This window comes from Peromyscus maniculatus, chromosome 14, assembly GCF_049852395.1.
Source record: "Peromyscus maniculatus bairdii isolate BWxNUB_F1_BW_parent chromosome 14, HU_Pman_BW_mat_3.1, whole genome shotgun sequence".
Lineage (NCBI taxonomy): Eukaryota > Metazoa > Chordata > Mammalia > Rodentia > Cricetidae > Peromyscus > Peromyscus maniculatus.
The window spans coordinates 59637970-59657602 of NC_134865.1; the positions used below are offsets into that span (position 1 = coordinate 59637970).

Here is a 19633-nt window from a genome sequence, read left to right on the forward strand (position 1 = left end):
TGGTGCAGGGGTTTCTCTGCCCCTAGCTCAGTGGTCCTGTGGAGGTTCTGAAGCAGGTGGTCCCAGGCGTCTACAAAGCACTCCTGTGGCCCTGCTTTCAACCCTGATTCCAGCGCTAAGCCCCACGCCCCCGGTCTTTCTTCTCCCTGGCAGGTACCCACACCATCACTTTCTTCTCCTTGTCCTCCCTCATATTCTCTGTGATGATTGCCTTTTCTGGGATTTTTCTGGGGAAGCTCCGGGTTGTCCGTCAGTATGAGGTAAGTTGCCAGTTTGCCCTTCACATCACTGATTTTTTTTTTTTTTTTTTTTTTTTTTTTTGGTCCCAAAGACATAGCTCTGAGATATCCTGGTCCCCAGAACACAACAGGACAAGAGGGGTGGGTATTTCTCTTAGATCAAGGTTTCTGGGCTCACATGCACTAACTCAGGGTGGCCATCCAAAGACACCCCACCCCCATCCACCCCCCACCCCCACCCCCCACCCCACCCCACCCCCCGAGCAGCACCTCTTCCAAATAACAGGCTGCTGCTGGCCTGTCTGTCCCACCACAGGAGTCTGATCCAGCTACTGTGAGCATCATGGCAAGGGCTCAGAGAGCGGGAAGGAAGGAGAGATAGAAAGAGACAGGGGATAGTGGTGAATGGAACCCAGGCTATGAGGCACTGGAGGCTGTCTGTTTAGAGGGGTCTCTAGTGAGTCCTCTGGCACTTTGACAAAGGTACCAAGTCTAATCATTAGGCCCTGGAGACAAAAGTACATCCACACCATCTCAGAGCCCTGCCAGCAATGCTGAGTATCTGCGTCAGCATTTCCCAGAGTGAACATCGATGCTGGGACACTGGAATGATTCCCAACAGATGAAACATAATTCTTGCTCTTCGTGATTACATACTTATCTTTCCAACTGACTTTCTGCTGACAATAGCTGGTTGTTTATAACAGTGAAAAGTTTCCTTCCTGAACAATGCATATAAAGAAGAGAAAACTGGTTTGAAGCACAGTCCCTGCAGAGGGAGCCTTCTGGAAACATTTCTTCTTGCTCTCTCTGTATCTGGGACTCGGTCGGAGCACAAGCACCCACCACTATGGCTGGCAAGAGTACCAGGCTAGAGTAGGGCCATAATGGACTTTCCTTCAACACACACACACACACACACAGTCCAACACACACACACACACACACACACAGTCCAAACACACACACACACACACAGTCCAACACACACACACACACACACACAGAGTCCAAACACACACACACACACACACACACACTTGCACACGCACAGTCCAAACACACACACACAGTCCAAACACACACACACACAGTCCAACACACACACACACAGTCCAACACACACACACACAGTCCAAACACACACACACACATACACACAGTCCAACACACACACACACAGTCCAAACACACACACACACATACACACACACACACACACAGTCCAAACACACACACACACACACACACACTTGCACACGCACAGTCCAAACACACAGACACGCACGCACGCACGCACGCACAGGCTCTTATACTATGATGTCACCAGACCTGTTTGTCCTTGTACCACCCTAGAGAAGAAGAGTGGTAGGGGACCTGGTAAAGCTGGTTGAGGATCCCTAGACAAAGAACAGCCAGAAGAGAAGCCCCATTCCAACTATGATTATTTCCCCTCTTATGGTTTTGGGAACAGAACATTCCAAAAGGGATTCTTGGCATCCCAGTCATTTCTCTGTTTCTTCTAGGCCTGCTGATCTGAGGGTCTAGAAAGAAAAAGAGTTAGCTAGGAGGTGGTGGCATACACCTTTAATCTCAGCACTGGGGAGGCAGAGGCCAGCCTGGTCTACAGAGCAAGTTCCAGGACAGCCAGGGCTACACAGAGAAATCCTGTCTTGAAAAACCAAACAGAAAGAAAGAAAAGAAGGAAGGAGAGAGAGAGAGAGAGAGAGAGAGAGAGAAAGAAGAAGAAGAAGAAGAAGAAGAAGAAGAAGAAGAAGAAGAAAGAAAGAAATAGAAAGACAGAGACAGAGAAAAGAAAGAAATAGAGAGAGAAGAAAGAAAAAGAAAGAGAAAGGAAGAAAGGAAAAGGAAGAAAGGAAGGAAGGAAGGAAGGGGAGAGAGAGAGAAGAAATAGAAAGACAGAGACAGAGAAAAGAAAGAAATAGAGAAGAAAGAAAGAAAAAGAAAGAGAAAGAAGGAAAGAAAGAAAGAAAGAAAGAAAGAAAGAAAGAAAGAAAGAAAGAAAGAAAGAAAGAAGAAAGAAGAAAAAAGAGAAAGGAAGAAAGGGGAAGGAAGGAAGGAGGGAAGGGAGGAAGGAAGGAAAAGAGAAAGGAAGAAAGAGGAAAAGTTGAGGGACACGGTGGCAAGCCAGAGGCTGGGGTGTTGATAGAGGGTGGGAGGGGCGAGGGGCAGCAGCCTCCACCTGCCATGCACCACCCTCCTCTCCACTGCAGCCCGAGGAAGAAGTGGAGACTGTCTTTGATGTGGAGCCAAGCAGCACGACCTCCACGCCCACCTCCCTTGTGAGTTTCCGCCTCCACCCTGGGGACGAGTCAGGAGGGTGGGGCTTGCAAGGGCGGCTCACTCCAGTGACGTGGGCGGGGGACACACCAGTGTTTAGTGCCTGCCCTGGGTACTGGGGAGGAGCCGGGACCCCTGGGCTCCCTCTTCTGACGCAGCAGGACTTGGCCCAGGTCCAAGTGTTTCCGTGGCCCTGGCTGAAGCATGGGGTGAGAAGATCCAGCTCTGGCTTGACAGTCAATACAAGTCACCCAGAGAGGAGAGAGCCAGAGAGGAGAAAGCCAGAGCGGAAGTACTCGATCAGGGAGGTCCATCTCTCAGAGTCCTCAGCCGTGTAGACGCAGGGGCGTGCTGGGGCTCGGCCTCAGGACCCAAGGCTGCCTCCAGGGCACAGGCGTTGGCCAGAGCGGTGCAGACAGAGCTGCAGGGAGCTATTGGCGGACCCAGTGAATGGTAAGGCAGGGGCAGCACCCGACTGATGAGCCCGCCAGCCTGCCAAGAGCCAAGGCTGGACCCAGAGTCTGTGACCAGTGGACCGGGCAGAGGCACCCGTGCCCTTTGGCTTGCCTGGATGGCAGGAGCCCTCGCCCTCATCCCTACCACATGCGTTTAGGCAATCACCTATGCACGCACAGAGCTGGGCACAGGGTCCTTCATACCTCAGTGTTAGGCACTTCCCACAAGCACTGAAGAAGGGTGCCAGCAGGCCTAGGCACTTGGGGGAAGCTTCCCCGAGAAGGGGCCATGTCATACAATTGGAGGAATGGGAGGCAAGGTTGCCAGGTGAAGCAGGGTATGGGAAGAGCTTTGGAGGAAGAGGAAGAGCCCGGGCAAAAGCCAGAAGAGACGATCTGGAGCCTGTGGGGCGAACAGAAGACAGTGTTCAACGTGGATGTATAGAGCGTGCCTGTGGGCTGGGCCCACAGAGCCCGGAGGCTGTTTTTTTTTTTTTTTTTTAGTGGTGGCAGAGTTGGGTCCAAGTCCATCAGCATAGGCAGACCCGCTTGGCCATGTGCACAGACACAAGATGTGTCAGAACCCTAGTGGGCCTCACTTGAAAGGAAAAAGCAAAACCAAACCGTGCCGCCAAACTCTCTGAGAGGAGGCGGTGAAGAGACCGAGAACCGACCAGGGATGACGTTCTCTGGCCAACAGGAGCACTCTCGCTGGTAGCAGGGGAAATAGAAAGAGCTGGAAGCTTTGCTGTTTTCTCTCTGGATTAATAAACTCCCATGGTCAGGAATTTTAATCCTCAAAACTTAATTATTACCATTTTTTTTGCTGTGTGGGAGATTGAGCACGCGGCCTAAAGCATGTTAGGTAGGCACCCTGCTCAGCCACACTCTCACCCCCTAAGATCGGCTAATTTAGACCCCAGTGTACTGAGCAAGGATGTGGCCAAACAGAGTTTGAACCAAGTCCCTATGACTATAAAATCTGTGCTTTGAAAAAAAAATGAATAGAACTTATTATTTATGCATGTATTTATTTTTTGAGACAGGGTTTCCATATGGGCAGGCTGGCCTCGACCTTCAGGCTCAAGTGATTCTCTTCAGCTTCCAGAGTAGCAGGGACTACACAGGCGCGTGATGCCGTGCCTGACTTAAGCTCTTAAAAATCCTTTATGTTTCCGACAGTGGTATATGAACATGGTAGGCAACTGTGGGGATGGAAATCAGAGGAGCAAGACTAAGGAAATAAAAAGTTCATGTTCCCACCACCCAGGGATGTTCCCTCAGACACTGGTATACATTCTTCAGGAGATCTGTGGATGTGTGCCTCTCTTCCAAGTATCTTAGGCTTACATGTACATGTGGACTCCTAGACGTATAGATGTGGTTTCTGCTCGAATGAAATCCCACGGCACAGACAATTTTATAACCCGTGTATCTGTCAGTATGCTGCTACATCGATGAATTTTGATCTCTTTGCCTATCCTTATTCAAATGGCCCACATTACCCATCTTTTATACGGGCCCCCAGCCCAGAACCAGTTGCGTATCTCTGCTAGACTGGGACTTGAAAAGATCAAGCCACTCTTGCGGAGTGCCTCCACCTTCTAGATTCCTCTGGCTCATCTTCCTGACACCCTCCAGCAGGTTTCCCTCCCTTCCCCAGTCCCTGAAAGCTAGAGGCCGGGGAGGCTCACGTCCAATGCAGGGGCTAGAATGTATTCCTGGGAGTACAGGGCTTCACCTTGGAGACCTGTAACATCCCATTCATTCCTGTTAGTGGTGCTAATGAGACTACTGCATGTGAGGCCAGGTTTTCCCACTGCTCAGCTACCATTTCCTTTTTCATGGTCAAAATGTCTGTGGTGTGTGCTTTGCAATATGCCTGTGTCTAGATATTTCACAGGACTGTTCCCTCATCAACCAGGGCTGTTTGTTTACATTGGAAGATGAAAAGCTTTATTTCTATCCCAATATCCCATATTCCCTACTTCCAAAGTAAGGAGTAGATTGAAAGCCACTTCAAGAGGCGATAGGTTGCCCCATCCCATGGTCCTTCCTGTGTCTCTAATCTGCCCCCTTCCCGGGCCTTCCTGAAACCAGCCCTCAGCGTGACAAGAGCCAGCTAACACTCTCAGTTTTGAATCTGTGACACACTGCAGCAAAGCATTCCAGCTGATGAATGAAGGTCTCTCCAGGGGGACCCTAGGCCATCGCCCCCTAGATTCAGCCTGAGTGGGAACAGATAATGTGTGGAGCACATCCTGTAGATGAGGCGTTAGGAAGCCCACCACTAAAGTAACCCTGGCAACTCCAAGGCTTCATCTCTAGGAGCTCACTGAATGATAAGGAGCAAGGCGGAGGATGGGCAAGGCTGCTGGGGGGTGGGGCGGAGAGGGCCCGGGACTCGGAGGGGCAGAAGTGACCGGGTGGGCTATGAGGACAGAGGGTGTACTCTAGACCTTGCTCCCAATATGACCTTGCCTCATCTTCCCCTCTCTGTCCCGAGCAGCTGTACGTGGCCACCGTGCTACAGGAGCCGGAGCTGAACCTGACCCCCGCCTCCTCCCCAGCCCGGCACACCTATGGTACCATGAACAGCCAGCCAGAAGAGGGAGAAGAGGAGAGCGGTCTGAGGGGCTTTGCGAGGGAGCTGGACTCAGCTCAGTTCCAGGAAGGGCTGGAATTGGAGGGCCATAGCCACTGATTAGGACTCCAGTCAGGGGACCAGGGGAGAGCCTGGTGGAGGGAGACAGGAAGGAGCTCCCTTCCATAGACTTTGAGAAGCTCCTCATGGAGACATCTGCCATCCTGTGGTCACATGAAGAGCCGGGCCTGCTGACCGGCTGGAAAGGGTGGGATGCGGGGTAATCCTGAGGACCCAGGGATGGGGTGGAGGAGGCATCATACACCATGTGTCTGGGAGCGGTGGCTGAAGTCCAGGACCCAAGAGACTGAATGCTGTGTGTCTTGCTGGGGTCCAGCTGGTGCAAGTGTGCATAAGGGAAGAGGTGGGCCCACCGAAGGCTTTCTGGGGGCCTCATCACCCCCACTCCAGCTGCCCGTCAAAGGTTGTCGCTCCAGACCCCAGTCCTCCACTGCAGTCTGAGCAGACAAAGGTATGTGTACAAGGCCTTGTGGAGGAGGCCCAGGTGCCTGTCTCGTGACAGGTTTCCCTGCAGAGCATCTAGAGACTCTGTACCTCACCCCCTGAGCAAGGGGCAGCTGGGACAACCCCGGGAAGAGACTGACCCTTCCCTGTTTCTCTGCCCTGCTATCTTTTCCTAAGGGTAGTGACTGGGGCAGTGACTCAAGTTCATTAAAGGAGACCTTCGTGCATGTGGTGAAGGAAACCGTGGCTAATCCTTGCTGGTTGATTTAAGGGTGTGTGTGTGTGTGTGTGTGTGTGTGTGTGTGTGTGTGTGCGTGTGTGTGCGCGCGTGCGCGCGCGTTGTGTAGGAGGGCATAGAGTTCAGGAAAAAAAGGTCTTCTTTCCAAATGTGGGCCATGGAAGTGAGACGCACCCCTCTAAGCCCCAAGGAAAAAGGAAAAGATCCCCCAAAGCCTCGAGGCGGCCACCAAGAGCATCGTGTGCCGCGTGTATTTGAACGCTGTGCCCCAGCATGACCAAGACTGGAGGCAGCCCAGGCTGCAAACTGAAGGCACTGGCTACCTACCCCCTGCCCTCAGAAGCTGCCCTGCCTGGCCTCCAGTGTGGTACTGGCTAAACGTTTCAGATGCTCCACAAAGTGCTGTCACCCCAGTCCTGCCGTGGTTAGGTAGAGGAGGGGTGATGCGTGCCCCCCCCCCCCCCGTGGAGAAGACCCTTCTGGTGGGCCAGCTGCTTCCCCAGACCTGCCTCCAACCGGAGCAGCAAGCCTCTGCGATGCTGGAGACTCAGCACCTCTGCCTCTTTCTGAGGTGTTCCAACGTCTGCCTCTTAAGACAGGGAGGGCATTGTCAGGACTGCCATGGGGCCTGAACCACCTGAACCAAGGGGTCTGTAGGCCACAGAGCCTCTGGAAGCTCCTCCCCAGCTATCTGGGTCCCTCTTGGCTGCCCGTTCACTACAGGTGGGTCCAGTCTCATTCCACCTCAGTGTCTCCACCCAGGTACATGGCTGCCCTGAACTCAGACAGGTCCACCTGCCTCTGCTCCACCTCTGTCAGTGCCCCCCCCCAGCCCCCCGGCTCCAAACTTCACTCCCAGGGCAGAAGCGGTTGCTCACGGGGCAAGTAGAGTCACACTCCAGGACTTGGCCCCAAATGTTAGCACGGTGATCTTTGCTGAGGGCTTGAGTCAGCTGGGACAGGCTACCTCCATTCCTTGTTGAGCTTGGGATAAGGCGGGAATTACATACAGCCAGGCCCTCCCTTCTATATGCCAGCGCCCCAGGCTCCTCACCCCTGGGATCTCATCAACCAGGGAAAGAACTTTTTCATAGCAGGATGATGTCAGGTCCAGCCTCCAGCTCTGCCCAAAGTGGGGAGTGACAGTGCAACCCCCACAATGTGTATTTGGTATGTAGTGATTTGGAGTGCAGCCAGAACCGAGACCAGGGTCTTTTCTCTGGGCACCGCTTGCTGGCCCAGATCCCTGCAGCTCTGTCCATTGCTGCTGGCCTTCCCACCTACCCCACCCACTGCAATCAATGGATGCTTCAGGTACAAGGGGCCCTATAGACAACAGGGCAGGATAGCTGGAGGGCTCCGTCCTCTGAATTTGGGTCAAATGCAGCCTGGTTCTGACACGAGTGTTGGGCAAGTGGTGGATTCCACTCTGCTCTTCCAGGAGCTGTCCACCTGGCTGGACCTTGACTTTGCAAGGTCACCAGAGCCCAGGCTCCTTCATCTTACACATGCCGATGGCTTCCAGGCCCCCCTCAGTACCTGCTGTGCCAGCCCACTGTTCATCATCCTACCCTAACCCATTCTTAGTCCATCTACTCTGATCCCTTCTGGAGAGAGATGCCTCCCAGGAGACCCCGATGTCACCTCTCAGAGGTGACCCCTCCTGGGCTTGGAGCAGCCTCACCCCTGCCAGCCTGTCCCTAAGCTGCATCTGGAAGCAAAGTGCCTATCAGCAGCATTGCATCCTCTGGGGGCCCGGGAGGGGTGTGGACTAACCACGGCCACTACCACTAAAGGAATGTGCCGAATGCTGAACCTTCTTGTTATTAATGTATGACTGTGCCTTGAATAAACAAGTCCTCCTAATGTCTGCTGGCCTGTGCCTCTGCCTCTGGGCCGACAGGGCCTCCTCCACCTGGAAGGAGCCAGAGTTGTTAAGGGATGACGCCAGAGTCACCAGGCTGGGGCACCATACCTCACTGTATGACTCTCACCCTGGGTCCATGGCTGCCTCTTCTGGGGTCTCCTTACTCCCCAAGTCCTTCCCTGGCCCCAACTCTAGTGGGGAATGGGTAGAAGGAAGGGAAGGCCTGTTAACTGTTGCTAGTTGGTTTGGAGAGGCAGGAAGCAATTCTGCCTCCTTCCTGTGCGGCAAGAGTGTGCCACCTCAGGGACCAATGACGCAGTGGCAACCCTGGCCTGAGTGCTGAGTCTTTGAGTGAGTGACTGACCCAGGTCAGCAGATAGGCTAGATTTCAGGTGGACACCCCCAGGCAGAACCACAGACAGGGCTCCGGCCTGTACCCAGGGATACAGAAAAGAGGCAGGCCACAGAGACAGCAAGTTCCAGGGAAAGTCGGGGACAGTCAGGTAGGCCTGAGCAGGACAAGAAGTGGCCCAGGTGAAGCTCTTGCACTTGGGCCAAGGAGGAGAAAATAGTTCCGGGCCAGATGACATGCCTCTGGGCTAAGAGGCCCGAGTTCTGGTCTTCTTCGCCCATGTGGCTGACGCTAGGCTGTCACTTTGTCCCCAGAGTAAGAGGGGGATGACCTGAGTTCCACATGCTGTAGAGAGCAGAATCAACTGTGGTGGAGGACAGGCCAGGTTGGGGAGGGAAGGCCTTATTCCTGCGGCTCCCTGTGGGGACAGACAATCATCTTGGGTTGGACAGCTATTCACTGTCACCACCCTGACAGAGCCATCTCCTTCAGCGCTTGATCTGCCCATGGGGCATGGGTTCGAGGCCCACTGCCGTGTGAGTCAGGAAATGAGACCAGGCCCCCTCATCCTGTCCCCTCTCCCCTCGGAACAGGGGCTTTCATGATTGACAAAACTGCTTCAGGAGAGAGAGAGGTCCCGAGGAGGGCAGAAGGGGCAGGGCCTGCTGTGGCTGCCAGCTCAGCAAGCTTGAGCTGCTGCAAGAGAGGGGGGTCCACAACCCAAGAACCCTGTTAGGCCAGCCATCTCTCGGGGGTCTCTTCTTGGGGACCGCAAGCCTCCAGCTTGCAGACATTGGGCCAGTCCTTGATTCTACCACCCTTTCAGGGGATATTGCTCAGATGGACACAAAAAGACCAGAAGAAAGCCTGGAAGAGGATGCTCTGTAGCCCAAGTTGGGGGGGGGTGCACGGAGGGTCGGGGAGTGGATCCCCTTACTTAGCAGGCAAGGAGGACTGGGGGTAGGACTAGGAACAAGGCCAGAGTGAGGCTTGGTGCCAGGAAGGTCTAGAATGCCAGCCCCTGGGCTATGTCTCCAGGGCAGTGTACCACCCAGCCAAGGGCCGTACTGGGGACCACAAGCCGAGGCGGAGCAGGAAGGCCTGAGGCCCCTTGCAACTCTGCCTGGAGACCTCCAAACACAGAACAGGTGGAGGAAGCTCTTGGCCACCCTACCACTGCTGTCTCTCAGAAGGTCTGTCCTGAGGAATGCCCTTGCTGGCCCAGCTACAGGCTTCTAGGTCACTCTGTGGGAGGCCCTGGGACACGAGGGAGCTGAGGTTCCAAGAAGACAGGCTCGCAGCTCTGCCCAGCAGAAACTGATTCTGAACTTCTGCCAGGCCCTTGGCCTTGACAAGCTGCAGTTCAGCACCACCCAAGCCTCTGTTCTAGGGCCAAGTTGTGAGTATCCTAGATGGACCAAAGTTTCCGAGGTGGCACCTGGGGACCTCTGTTACAGAAATGCCCAACTGAGTACAGCAGGCATAGAAAACAATTCCCTCCTCAGATACCACACACTCTTGCAGACCTCGCTCTCACCAGCCCAGGCTAGAATGAGCGATGGGCAGGCACAAATCCTGTCCTACGGATCTTACTCTACAATAAATATGAACCGTTATTTGGTCCTGAGAGCCACATCCTGGGCCTCGGGGCCCCTTCTACTTTGTCAACTTCAGCAACTGTTTAAGGAATCGCCTCTTCTCTCTTCTCTAAACATAGCCCAGAGTGGTTTTTCATGACAGCCTGCCCATTCCTAGGCAAGAGAAGGTTCCAAGCGCAATAAACAAGCCCGTTACATAATGGGATGTCAGGCAGGGATAAGTGCTTTGAAGAAAGAACAGAACAAGAGGAGGGAGGGAATGGCTGTGGCCGGGAGGGCATTTCTGCCCTCCTCGATTCAGGAGGAGCTCCCGGGGATGGGGTGCGGGAAGAATGGAGGGCCTGTAAGAGTAAGTACGCGACTCCGAAGCAAGGAGGCTAGAAGGGCCGAAGCAGAGCGAGCCAGGAAAGGGCAGGGCCTTGTGGGACTCCGTTAGGACTCCAGGCTTTCCTCTGGTGATGTGAGGAGCTACCAGGGCATTCCTAGCAGGAGGGTGACATGATTGTTTGATGCACTCTTCTTCTTTTTTTTTTTTTTTAAGATTATAAGACGCACACATTTTTTTTTTTTTTTTAAATTCAGTCTGGCTCTATAGCCCAGGTGGGTTTCCCCAACTCTTCAGTCTTCTGAGCTCTAGGATTACAGGTGTGTGCCACCATACCCTGCTACCTCGATCACTTTTAAGTACACAGTTAAGCACTGTTAAATATTTGTTATAATGTACGATCACCACTCCCAGCCACCTTGGCAACTTTTCATCTCACAAGTCGGGGCCTCTGTACCCACGGAATGGACCTTCCTTCCTCCCCCTCAGCCCCGGTAACCAAGGACACCCCCGTATAGTGAGGCGAACACTGTGGCCAGCGGGGAGCGGACATTCCAACTGGGACTCTGTGAGAGGGGATAGGTTAACTTAATGAGGATGGGGCAGAAAATGAAGAAGACAGCAGAGGTGTGATGTGTCATCCCAAGGGCCAGGAGTCCCGTGGGGAGAGAGGTGGGTCCGAGAGGAATGCAGAAGCCAGGATAACGACGATAATAACACAGGAGGCAAAGAAGGATGGGAAGGGGGGGGCCTGGGGCATGTTGCTTCTGGTCACACTACATTAGAGACACTGCTGGCTGGATAAGGAAGTTAGGCTGGGGGAGGGGTGGGGAGCTTTAAACCCAGGGTCAGTTAGGATGAGGTTTAAGCAAGGCACTGGCCAAGGCTGTAAAGGGGGCAAGCATGGGTGAGGAGGAAGCCCGGAGGCTGAGCCAACACAGGAGGAGAAAAGACTCGGCAAGGCAATTAGAAGGATCTATAATGAGGATCGGAGGAGCCAGGAGGGGCTCAGGGAGGAAGCGGGGAGCCTCAGGGCTCACCACTCATGACAGAACTATGCCAGAGAACCAGGAAACATCAGCCAAGTAGAGGATGCTGGTCATACTGTCAACGAACGAACGACCTGGTTTCTCCCATGAGACAATGGAAAAGGAAAAGGGGCAGGGGGGAGGAGCTGGTGGAGATGGAAAGACTGGAAAGACTTCACCAAATGCAAAGCACAGACCAGATACAGAAAGAGGGTTCTGAGCTATTAGAGGAGCTGGAATCCGGACAGGGATGAAGTGATGTTGTGGGATCCATGAGCTCAAATGTGAAGAGAATATCTGCGTACACATAAGGAAGACGAGCAAGGCAAAGAACACAGAGCCTGGCTGAGAAACTCCAGCACAGAGAGAGCAGGGAAGGACCAGCCTTGAGGTGATGCTAGATGGGGTCCATGTGGACTCGGTACTCCCTGGATTTTTGCAGCGGGTAGCGTTTTTTCCATACGCTAAAGTGTGATCAACTCTAAGTGCTGCTGAGCAGAACAGCCAGCGAAAGGCTACGACAGGACCCCTGAATTGGGCAAGATGGAAGTCACTGGTGCCTTCGATCACAGAGTGGAGACACAATCTGGCTGTGGTAGGTTCCCGTTCTCTTATAAAGTTTGGGTAACTGAGTCGTAACTGTCATTAGGTCACACGGGGGAGGGCAGATTGGGAGGGGACAAGACTCTGTCCCACTGCCACCTTGTTGGACTGGAGAAGATGCTTTCTGAGCAACGGCGGGAACAGCATTTCCGGAAGACTACTGATCAACGAATGCAGGCCTATTCCCGGAGTCCTGGAGCCTATGGGGGAACTAATCCACCTGCTCACGTGATGGCCACTTTTCATGCTGTGCTCTTCCATCATGTTTCAAGCTGTCTTTATAGCCACTTGCCTGTGGGGTCCCACACCCCAGACCCATGGAATACTTCCCTTGGGGAATAAGTGTGCTCTGTGTCGCATGTGACTATTAGGTATCGTTGGGTTACTCTGACAAAATGCTTGACAGACACAACACAGGAGGAAATATTTATTCCATCTCATGACTCCAGGGAATCTCAGACCACCCCAGCAGGAGGACATGGCAGAGTTCATGGCAGTGGGTATGGATGATGATGATGATGATGGTGCATCTTCGTATCCTGGTGGACCAAGAAGGGTGGGACCAGAACCAGAGATCAGACGCTCACCTTCAAAGCTCCCTTAGTACCCACTTGGATCAACCAGATCTCACCTTCTAAAGGTCCGACGGCCCTCAAAATAGTTGCCACAAACTAGGCCACAAGGATTCAAAACTATCCCACTCAGATTCAGACCATGGCACTGACCATCCCCAGGCACAAACACAAGAGATGGTTCTATCACTTTCAAACTAAGTTCTAAATGGGCAATGCTGGGGACAGGGTGCCTTCTCTACGCAGCAACGTAGAGACAGGGCTCTGTCACTCCTGTGTTCAGTACATGACCTCCAAGGTCACCGTGAACTCTGCTTTAAACTAGAGAATGACCGAGCATGAGGGACGTGTGGACGTTGGAGCTGGGCGGTGGTGTGTGTGGAAGTGCTCCCCATATCCACACAGACTGCTGTTAGAACTGTCCCCAGTCCCGCCTGGAAGCTGGTGGATCCAAGGGTGTGCCCAGAGAAATGAACTGGATTGGGTGGCCTCACAGCCAGCCTGAACCCAAGACCGACAGCTCCTCCACCACCTCTGCCTCTGGCCTTCCCTTCTGGCCCTCTTCCTTTCCACCAACTCAGGCCTTGGGCCTGCTGACACACACACCCCCCATCCTGCTCTGAGGCCCGGTACTTTGTAGCTTTATCTGGCACAGGTCAAGACCCACAAAAAGACCAGCCACAGAGGGTCAGCACACAGGACATGTTTATTTCTTGTGAGCATCGAGCGTATAGAATCACAACACAGAGCAAGAAAGTGTGGGTGGCTGGGCGTGGGGACGAGGGCCTCTCCCCCTGTATTCTCTCCCGCTCATCTGCCCAGGCACAGTTCCCCCTCAAGGGTTAAACACAGAGTTAGGAGCCCGCAGCTGGAGGGTGGCCAGTGAGCAGAAGAGGGCGGGGAGACAAGATTCAGCCCTGCTAGGCTAGGGTGGCAGTAAGAGCCTTGGGACTCAGGGCCATGTGGGATGAGGTCACTCCTCCTCGCCCTACTAGCCTCTCCGTTCCGGCTGGCCAGCTTGGTTCCCCACCCCAAAAAGAATCCTGGGGAGCTTCTACCAGAAACCCTGAACCAAGGACATAGGAAATTTTGTATAGGGCATCTGAGCTTTGAGACCTTGGGTGCTCACTGCCTCTGACGAACACCATCCTCCCTGTTCCCCTTCCCTGAGCTCCCCAGAAACACTAAAGCTGCTCCTTCTCCTCATTTTTGGAAAGTAAGCAGCCTGGCAGGAAAGCATCAGACACTGAGCAGACGAGATGGAAGGTTCTAGAAACCTAGTCACTTTACCCTCACCTTGGCTGAGGCTTCTCTGAGAAGAGCCCCCATGCCACCTCGCTGCCCAAACTCTATTTTGCCTCATGGGGAGAGCTAACCAGGCATGCAGGGGTGCATCATCTGTGGGGATGAGGGGAGCCCAAAGGCTCCTCTGGAAGGAAAAAAACCACCTCTCTGCAGCTGACCAGGAGCTGAGACAGAGCCCTCTTCCAACACCTCTCTAGGATGGCCAAGGGGGTGAGGGCCAAGGTGCAGGGGAGCCCTGGGGGAGGGGCTGAGGCTACTATGGACAGATGGACAGATGGACAGATGGACAGGTGAGGGCACTGGCTCTTCTCTTACTCTCCACCCCAGCCTCGGCTCATGGCTTGCACCACAGCTCTGTAGAGTTGGCTCCAGGCGTTCCTTGTGGCTGGTGTGAAGTCAGGACCGAGGCACCTCTCCAGCATGTAGAGCAAGGACTCACCCACTGTCTGCAGAGGCAAGCGGCACTTAGTCATCTGAAGGCAGGAAGGCATTGCTCCATTTACAGGTGAGAAAGCTGAGGCCCTGGGCCAGTAAGGGGACATAGGCTTTTCCTCTCTTCCTCACAGGCTCCTGCTTCCTAAGCAGGCCCTGAGTGTAACCTGGAGCGTCACCCGGTGCCCACCTTTCCCTCTAGATGTGAGGATGCACAGTGGATAAAGAGCATTTCATCTCGCCGGGCGGTGATGGTGGCGCGCGCCTTTGATCCCAGCACTCGGGTGGCAGAACCAGGCGGATCTCTGTGAGTTCGAGGCCAGCCTGGGCTACAGAGCGAGATCCAGGACAGGCTCCAAAAACAACACAGAGCATTTCCTCTCACCCCTGTCTTTGCAACCACCTCATGAGAGGGGCCCACCACGTCAAGTGCCTGCGGGTTGCAGTTTCACCACCTGCAAGGTAGCAGTGAGATTAAAAAGCCTATATCGTGCAGCCAGGGAGGCGTGAGTTCAGATTCTGACCATCACAGCCTAGATGACCCGGAGCAGTTTGCTCTACCTCTCCAAGCCTCAGCTGCTCCATGAGAAAGACAGAGAACAAAACCCCAGGTTCTGTAAAAAGCCCTTGGCACAGCAGCTGCACATTATTATTACATAGCTGCCTTATTAATCGTCAAGTAAAAGTAGGTTTATTTATCCCACATGTGTTACTGAATATCCCCAAAGGGCCAGGCGCTGTGGAAATGCCCAGACGGAGAAGGCAGTCAAGGCCACCCCTTGTGACTGGTTCTGGCCAGCGGGACCTTAGTGACAGTGTAGAAGCTCTTGCCCACTGTGGCTTGTAGCAGTCCTTCCTTGCTGAGACTTAGCTAGCCTGTGGAAGGTTTAGAAGCTCACAGGTCACCTTAGACATCCTAGCCCCAGTGGAGTTAGACTCAACAGATAGATGACTCCAATCAGACTCCAGAGAAAGAATTAAGTCTAGCCACGAGAACTCAGAAATTGCTCTAAGGGAGGATGTTTGAGGTGGTCTGACACCTACAGAAAGATGCTCAAATCAACCGACGCCAGGGTCGCTAAGCCTTCACGGTTCTTTTTGTTTTGTTTGTTTTTTCCAGACAGGGTTTCTCTGTGTAGTTTTGGTGCCCGTCCTGGATCTCGCTCTGTAGACCAGGCTGGCCTCGAACTCACAGAGATCCGCCCGACCCTGCCTCCCGAGTGCTGGGATTAAAGGCGTGCGCCACCACTGCCCGGCCAGCCTTCATGGTTCTTAAAGAAGCTGCATTAAAGAGAACTCTGAGGCTCTGAGAGGTCCGGTCAGTGTCAGGCACAGGCAGGCAGGTAACTAGAGCAGGCCTTTATCTCTGGTCATCTGAGGAACTGGGGATGTGGAGGGAGGGTCAATGGACTTTGGGGGGGGGGGCTGGGAGAGAGTGGCGGCTGCAGCTCTGGAGCTCTAGAGTAAGAAAGTACCCCACTACCCACCGAGAAGGAGCTGAGCCTTACTCCCACAGCCCGGTGCTTCCTGCCCAAGCCGGCCAGGTACTCCTCCAGTGAAGAGAGGTCCTCCGCATGGGTCGCCGCAGTTTCAATTACCAGCATCACCTGTCAAGGACACAGAGGGTCTAACCCAATCCTAGCTGCTTACCGCCACAGCCTAGAACCCCCAACCTCTCAACCGACGAGGCTTTTAGAGCGCCGTTGTCCAGGGTCAGAGGTGGCAGGCAGCCAATGTCTGTATACAGTAGGTGCTCAGTATGTGGTGGCTCATGAAGCAAGCCCTTCTCTTTTGAGGATTTCTGTAGAACAATACTGCCCACACGGGACAAGGGTAAACTGAGGTGGTGTGAAGATTGTGAGCCCAGCCTAGCGCGCTGTTTTCCATATCCCAAGTCCCTTCTTCCCTACCAAGACAATGTTCTGCAGATCTGAGACCTCATGGCTCTGCCTCCCTCACCTTCCTAATGTGGTCCAGGAATTCTGGGGAGGAGAGACAATCCTCAGGGCTGGAGAACTGGCGGCCGTTGTACTGGAAGAGAGGCAGCAGGCTGGGTTCCAGGGTAAAGAGCCTGTGGGTTGGGAGCAGCGATCATCAGCAGTGAGCAGCAACCCAGCAGACCCTGGCTGCTCAGAAGAAAGCCACAGTACCTCCTTCCTAACGGGGTACTGCCAGCTTAGCCAAAGCCCCCTCATCCCTTCTTTGGGCACCCTCCAGAGGACACTGAGTCCTCAGCCTCTCACATTACCTGGCAGACCGTAGCTCCTCCTTAAACAACTGAGGTGACTTGAGTTTGGGACAAGCAGGAATTTCAAACCAAAATCTAGGGGAAATTTCCTTTTGGGATCCAAACTTGCCAGTGTTCTCATATCTGAGGAGGCTGGGCGGCGACATTAGGAACACACGCCTTGTACTACTGAGCCCTAAGCATTTTTTATCCATTAACTATAGTTGTATATCCCTCGTACTTTTAAGCTGTGAGTTCAGAGGAGGCAACGGAAGCCCAGAGAGACTAAGCAAGCTGCCTTAAGTAACACAGTAAAGTCACAGTGGGCGCCAGAGGGGGAGGAGTTTGAAAAAAAAAAATACAGTTGGCACAAACAGAAAATGTCAGCCTCACTGGGGGGGGAGCTTGGACTTTTGTGTAACTCTTTTGTGTAACTAAATGTATTCCCTTTCCATCTGGGCGGGGCGGGGTGTTGCAAAGTCCTTTTCTGAAGTTTTAGATTGGCCTAGGGATCTGCAGTGAGAAAGGGAGTGTGGCCTTTTGGTGATGGCAGAGCCTGGGGTGAGGCTGTAAACCAGCCGTCCTTCCGTGGGGCCTGCCTGCTCCTTCTCCCTCTCTTCCCGGTGGTGAGACTGGACGCCCGTCGCCCCTCTCCTGGAACCTCTCTGGTCCTAAGCCTGTGTTTTCCTCGGAAGAGTTCCTCTGGCTGGGGACTGGCTGTAAGCTCTCCTGGGCCGGGACGATGTGGCCTCCTTCCACTCCAGGGTGGGTGGGAGGGAGCAGGAGCCCGTCCCACGCCGCAGCGGGCCTTCGGGTCACTCATCTCCTCCTCCCAGCCCGGCCCCTGTGGGCGGCCCTGCAGTCACTACCCATTGAGACATCACAGGGTAGGGCAGAGGACACTGCATCCACCTGCCTGCTGGGGGTGGGGGGTGCGGGTAAGGGAACCCACCGGCCCCCAGTCAGTTCAGGTGGGAGTCGCTATCTGGGAAGAGCAGACGGGACAGCACCACCTGTCGCTGCGCACACACCCCTCTCTCCGGAGCACCACTGCAAGCGGAGCCCCGTTTCTCCTCCTCTGGTGACAAGCCCAGCAATCTGAAACCCACTGCTGCTGCGCCCCCCACCTCCCCACCCCGCCGCCACTTGCAGCCCGGGGCCCGGCAGCGCTCACCTGGAGAACAGGACAGTGCCATGTTCCAGAGGGCTGCGGCTCACCGCCCGCCAGCTCTGCCGGATCAGCTCCGACACTGGGCGCTCCATGCTCTCCCCGGAGAGATGCGGGACACAGGGATGGGACCCTCGGGGCTTGGGTGCAGTCACCGCACGTGCAGCGCCATCTCCGCGGCGACGCAGCGGGTGGGGGGAAGGGGGGTCCAGGCCCAGCGCCTTAGTTGGGCGGCGCCCAGCAACTGCGCCTTCGCTGGTCCAGCCGAGAGGATGCGTACCCGCTTGCGCTTCCGGGGACCCCGCTCGTTCGGGCAGCTGCGCCCTGTGCCCCAAGCTCCCAGAGAACCGCCCTTTAAAGCTACGGTGGTTCCCACCCACTCCGGCCCAGGGAGGCTTGTGCTCTCCCTCCACACCCGCCTCAAGCAGGGACTCCCCAAGGCCTGGGAAATGTCCAGGCTTCAGAGCCTAACAGAAATTGCTGAGCCTCCGGGCTTGCTTCACTCCTGAAAACTAGTAATGCACTAAAAAAACAAACAAACAAGCCGGGCGGTGGTGGCGCACGCCTTTAATCCCAGCAGGCGGATCTCTGTGAGTTCGAGGCCAGCCTGGTCTCCAAAGCGAGTTCCAGGAAAGGCGCAAAGCTACCCAGAGAAACCCTGTCTCGAAAAACCAACACCCTCCCCCCAAAAACCCCAAAAACAACAATAACCAAAAACCTGTGAGTGATGGTGCATGCCTTTAATCCCACCACTGGGGAGGCAGAGGCAGGTGGATCTCTATGAGTTCTAGACCAGCCTGGTCTACATCGTGAGTTTTAGGGCAGTCAGAGCTATGTGAGCTATGCGGATAAATAAAGGGGCTGTAGGGTTTCTGGGGCTAGCTAGCTAGTTCAGCGAGCTGCAGGTTCAGTGAGAGACTATCTCAGTTAGTTGGAGTGCCTGAGAAAGACACATAAATTAACACTATTTTCTAAAAGTGGCTCAGGTTAAGTCCTGTGCTTGCCATTCAGCGTCTGCAGCCTACCGGCTGCAGCCTGCCGCCTGTCACTTAGCACTGTTGTTCTCTTTCAAGCATCCAAGTTCTTTGGCTCCAGCGCAGTTCCATTGGCTCAGGCATTGGAGAGCACACCATTCATCTTTCACTGTTGACTCTCTAACTTCTCCTCTCTTCTCTTCTGCAGCCTCGGATGTAAGGGTCTGAGTGGTAAAGTCTCTAGAGTCTTTTGTTGCATGGATGCAAATCAGTGTCCTTGGTCTTTAGTTATGAAGAGACTGTAGCTCCATGGGCAGCCCGGTGCTGGATGTGCTCAGTCCCATGCCTTCTAGAACTTTCTAGGGGTGGGGGGGCTTTCTATCCTGTTCCAACAAAGCCCCTAAGATTGATTTCGGGAACAACCTATTCCACTCTTCTCCATCTCTCTGTTTATCTTTGGATTCCTGGACTGGAGCAGGAGTGCAAGGGCAGCCTGGCAAAAAGCCCCATCCTAACGACTTCGGGAGACCCTAGGCAAGGACCCAAAGGGAGAGAGCTTTCTGCAACCCATCTGGCCGGTCTGCATCCTCCACTCCACCCAGTGTGTACTTCCTGGAAGTCCTCACTCAAGACCCTGTTGCCTCTTCTCTCCATCAGAGGTCTGAGGAGTTCATGGGAGTAATGGACTCATGCCTTCCATGGAGGAACCAGCACCCAATTCCACAGCTCCTGTCTTCCCGAAGCCAGGGGTGACAGGACTGTGTGTTCCGATCTCTGCTCCCCTTGTGGGTGACAGAAAAACTAAGTGTGCTCTAATCTCTGCTCCCCTTGGGGAGAGGC

The 19633-nt window shown here is 54.2% G+C and overlaps 2 protein-coding genes across 15 annotated transcripts in view; one reads left to right on the plus strand and one right to left on the minus strand.

The window, feature by feature from the left end:
* Tmem63c (transmembrane protein 63C) overlaps positions 1-8208 on the plus strand; it is an 82065-nt gene extending 73857 nt beyond the window's left edge. For 4 of the 12 annotated variants that reach the window (XM_076551138.1, XM_076551139.1, XM_076551137.1 and 1 more), the window contains exons 22-25: positions 154-260; positions 2474-2542; positions 2778-2993; positions 5505-5639. In XM_076551138.1, coding sequence (XP_076407253.1) covers positions 154-260; positions 2474-2542; positions 2778-2990 — 389 coding nt within the window. In that variant the 3' untranslated portion in view covers positions 2991-2993; positions 5505-5639. Of the gene's footprint in view, positions 1-153; positions 261-2473; positions 2543-2713; positions 2994-4041; positions 4261-5504 lie in introns of those variants that run through there. The other 8 variants (XR_013044428.1, XR_013044429.1, XR_013044427.1 and 5 more) reach the window with 3 other exon arrangements.
* Positions 8209-13370: 5162 nt separating this feature from the next.
* Positions 13371-18178, minus strand: Ngb (neuroglobin). Of its 3 annotated transcripts, none has more exons than XM_006990310.4 (4): positions 17826-18178; positions 16384-16495; positions 15912-16031; positions 13371-14438 (listed from the first exon to the last, which is right to left on the minus strand). In XM_006990310.4, exons 1-4 carry the CDS (start codon positions 17912-17914, stop codon positions 14304-14306), a joined length of 456 nt encoding a protein of 151 aa, XP_006990372.1. In that variant the 5' UTR covers positions 17915-18178; the 3' UTR covers positions 13371-14303. The 3 variants fall into 3 exon arrangements, with proteins under 3 accessions (XP_006990372.1, XP_042116910.1, XP_076407258.1); XM_042260976.2 differs by lacking the exon at positions 17826-18178 and adding an exon at positions 16673-17492; XM_076551143.1 differs by lacking the exon at positions 17826-18178 and adding an exon at positions 16673-17465 and having other exon boundaries at positions 15933-16031.
* Between the last annotated feature and the right edge of the window lie 1455 nt (positions 18179-19633).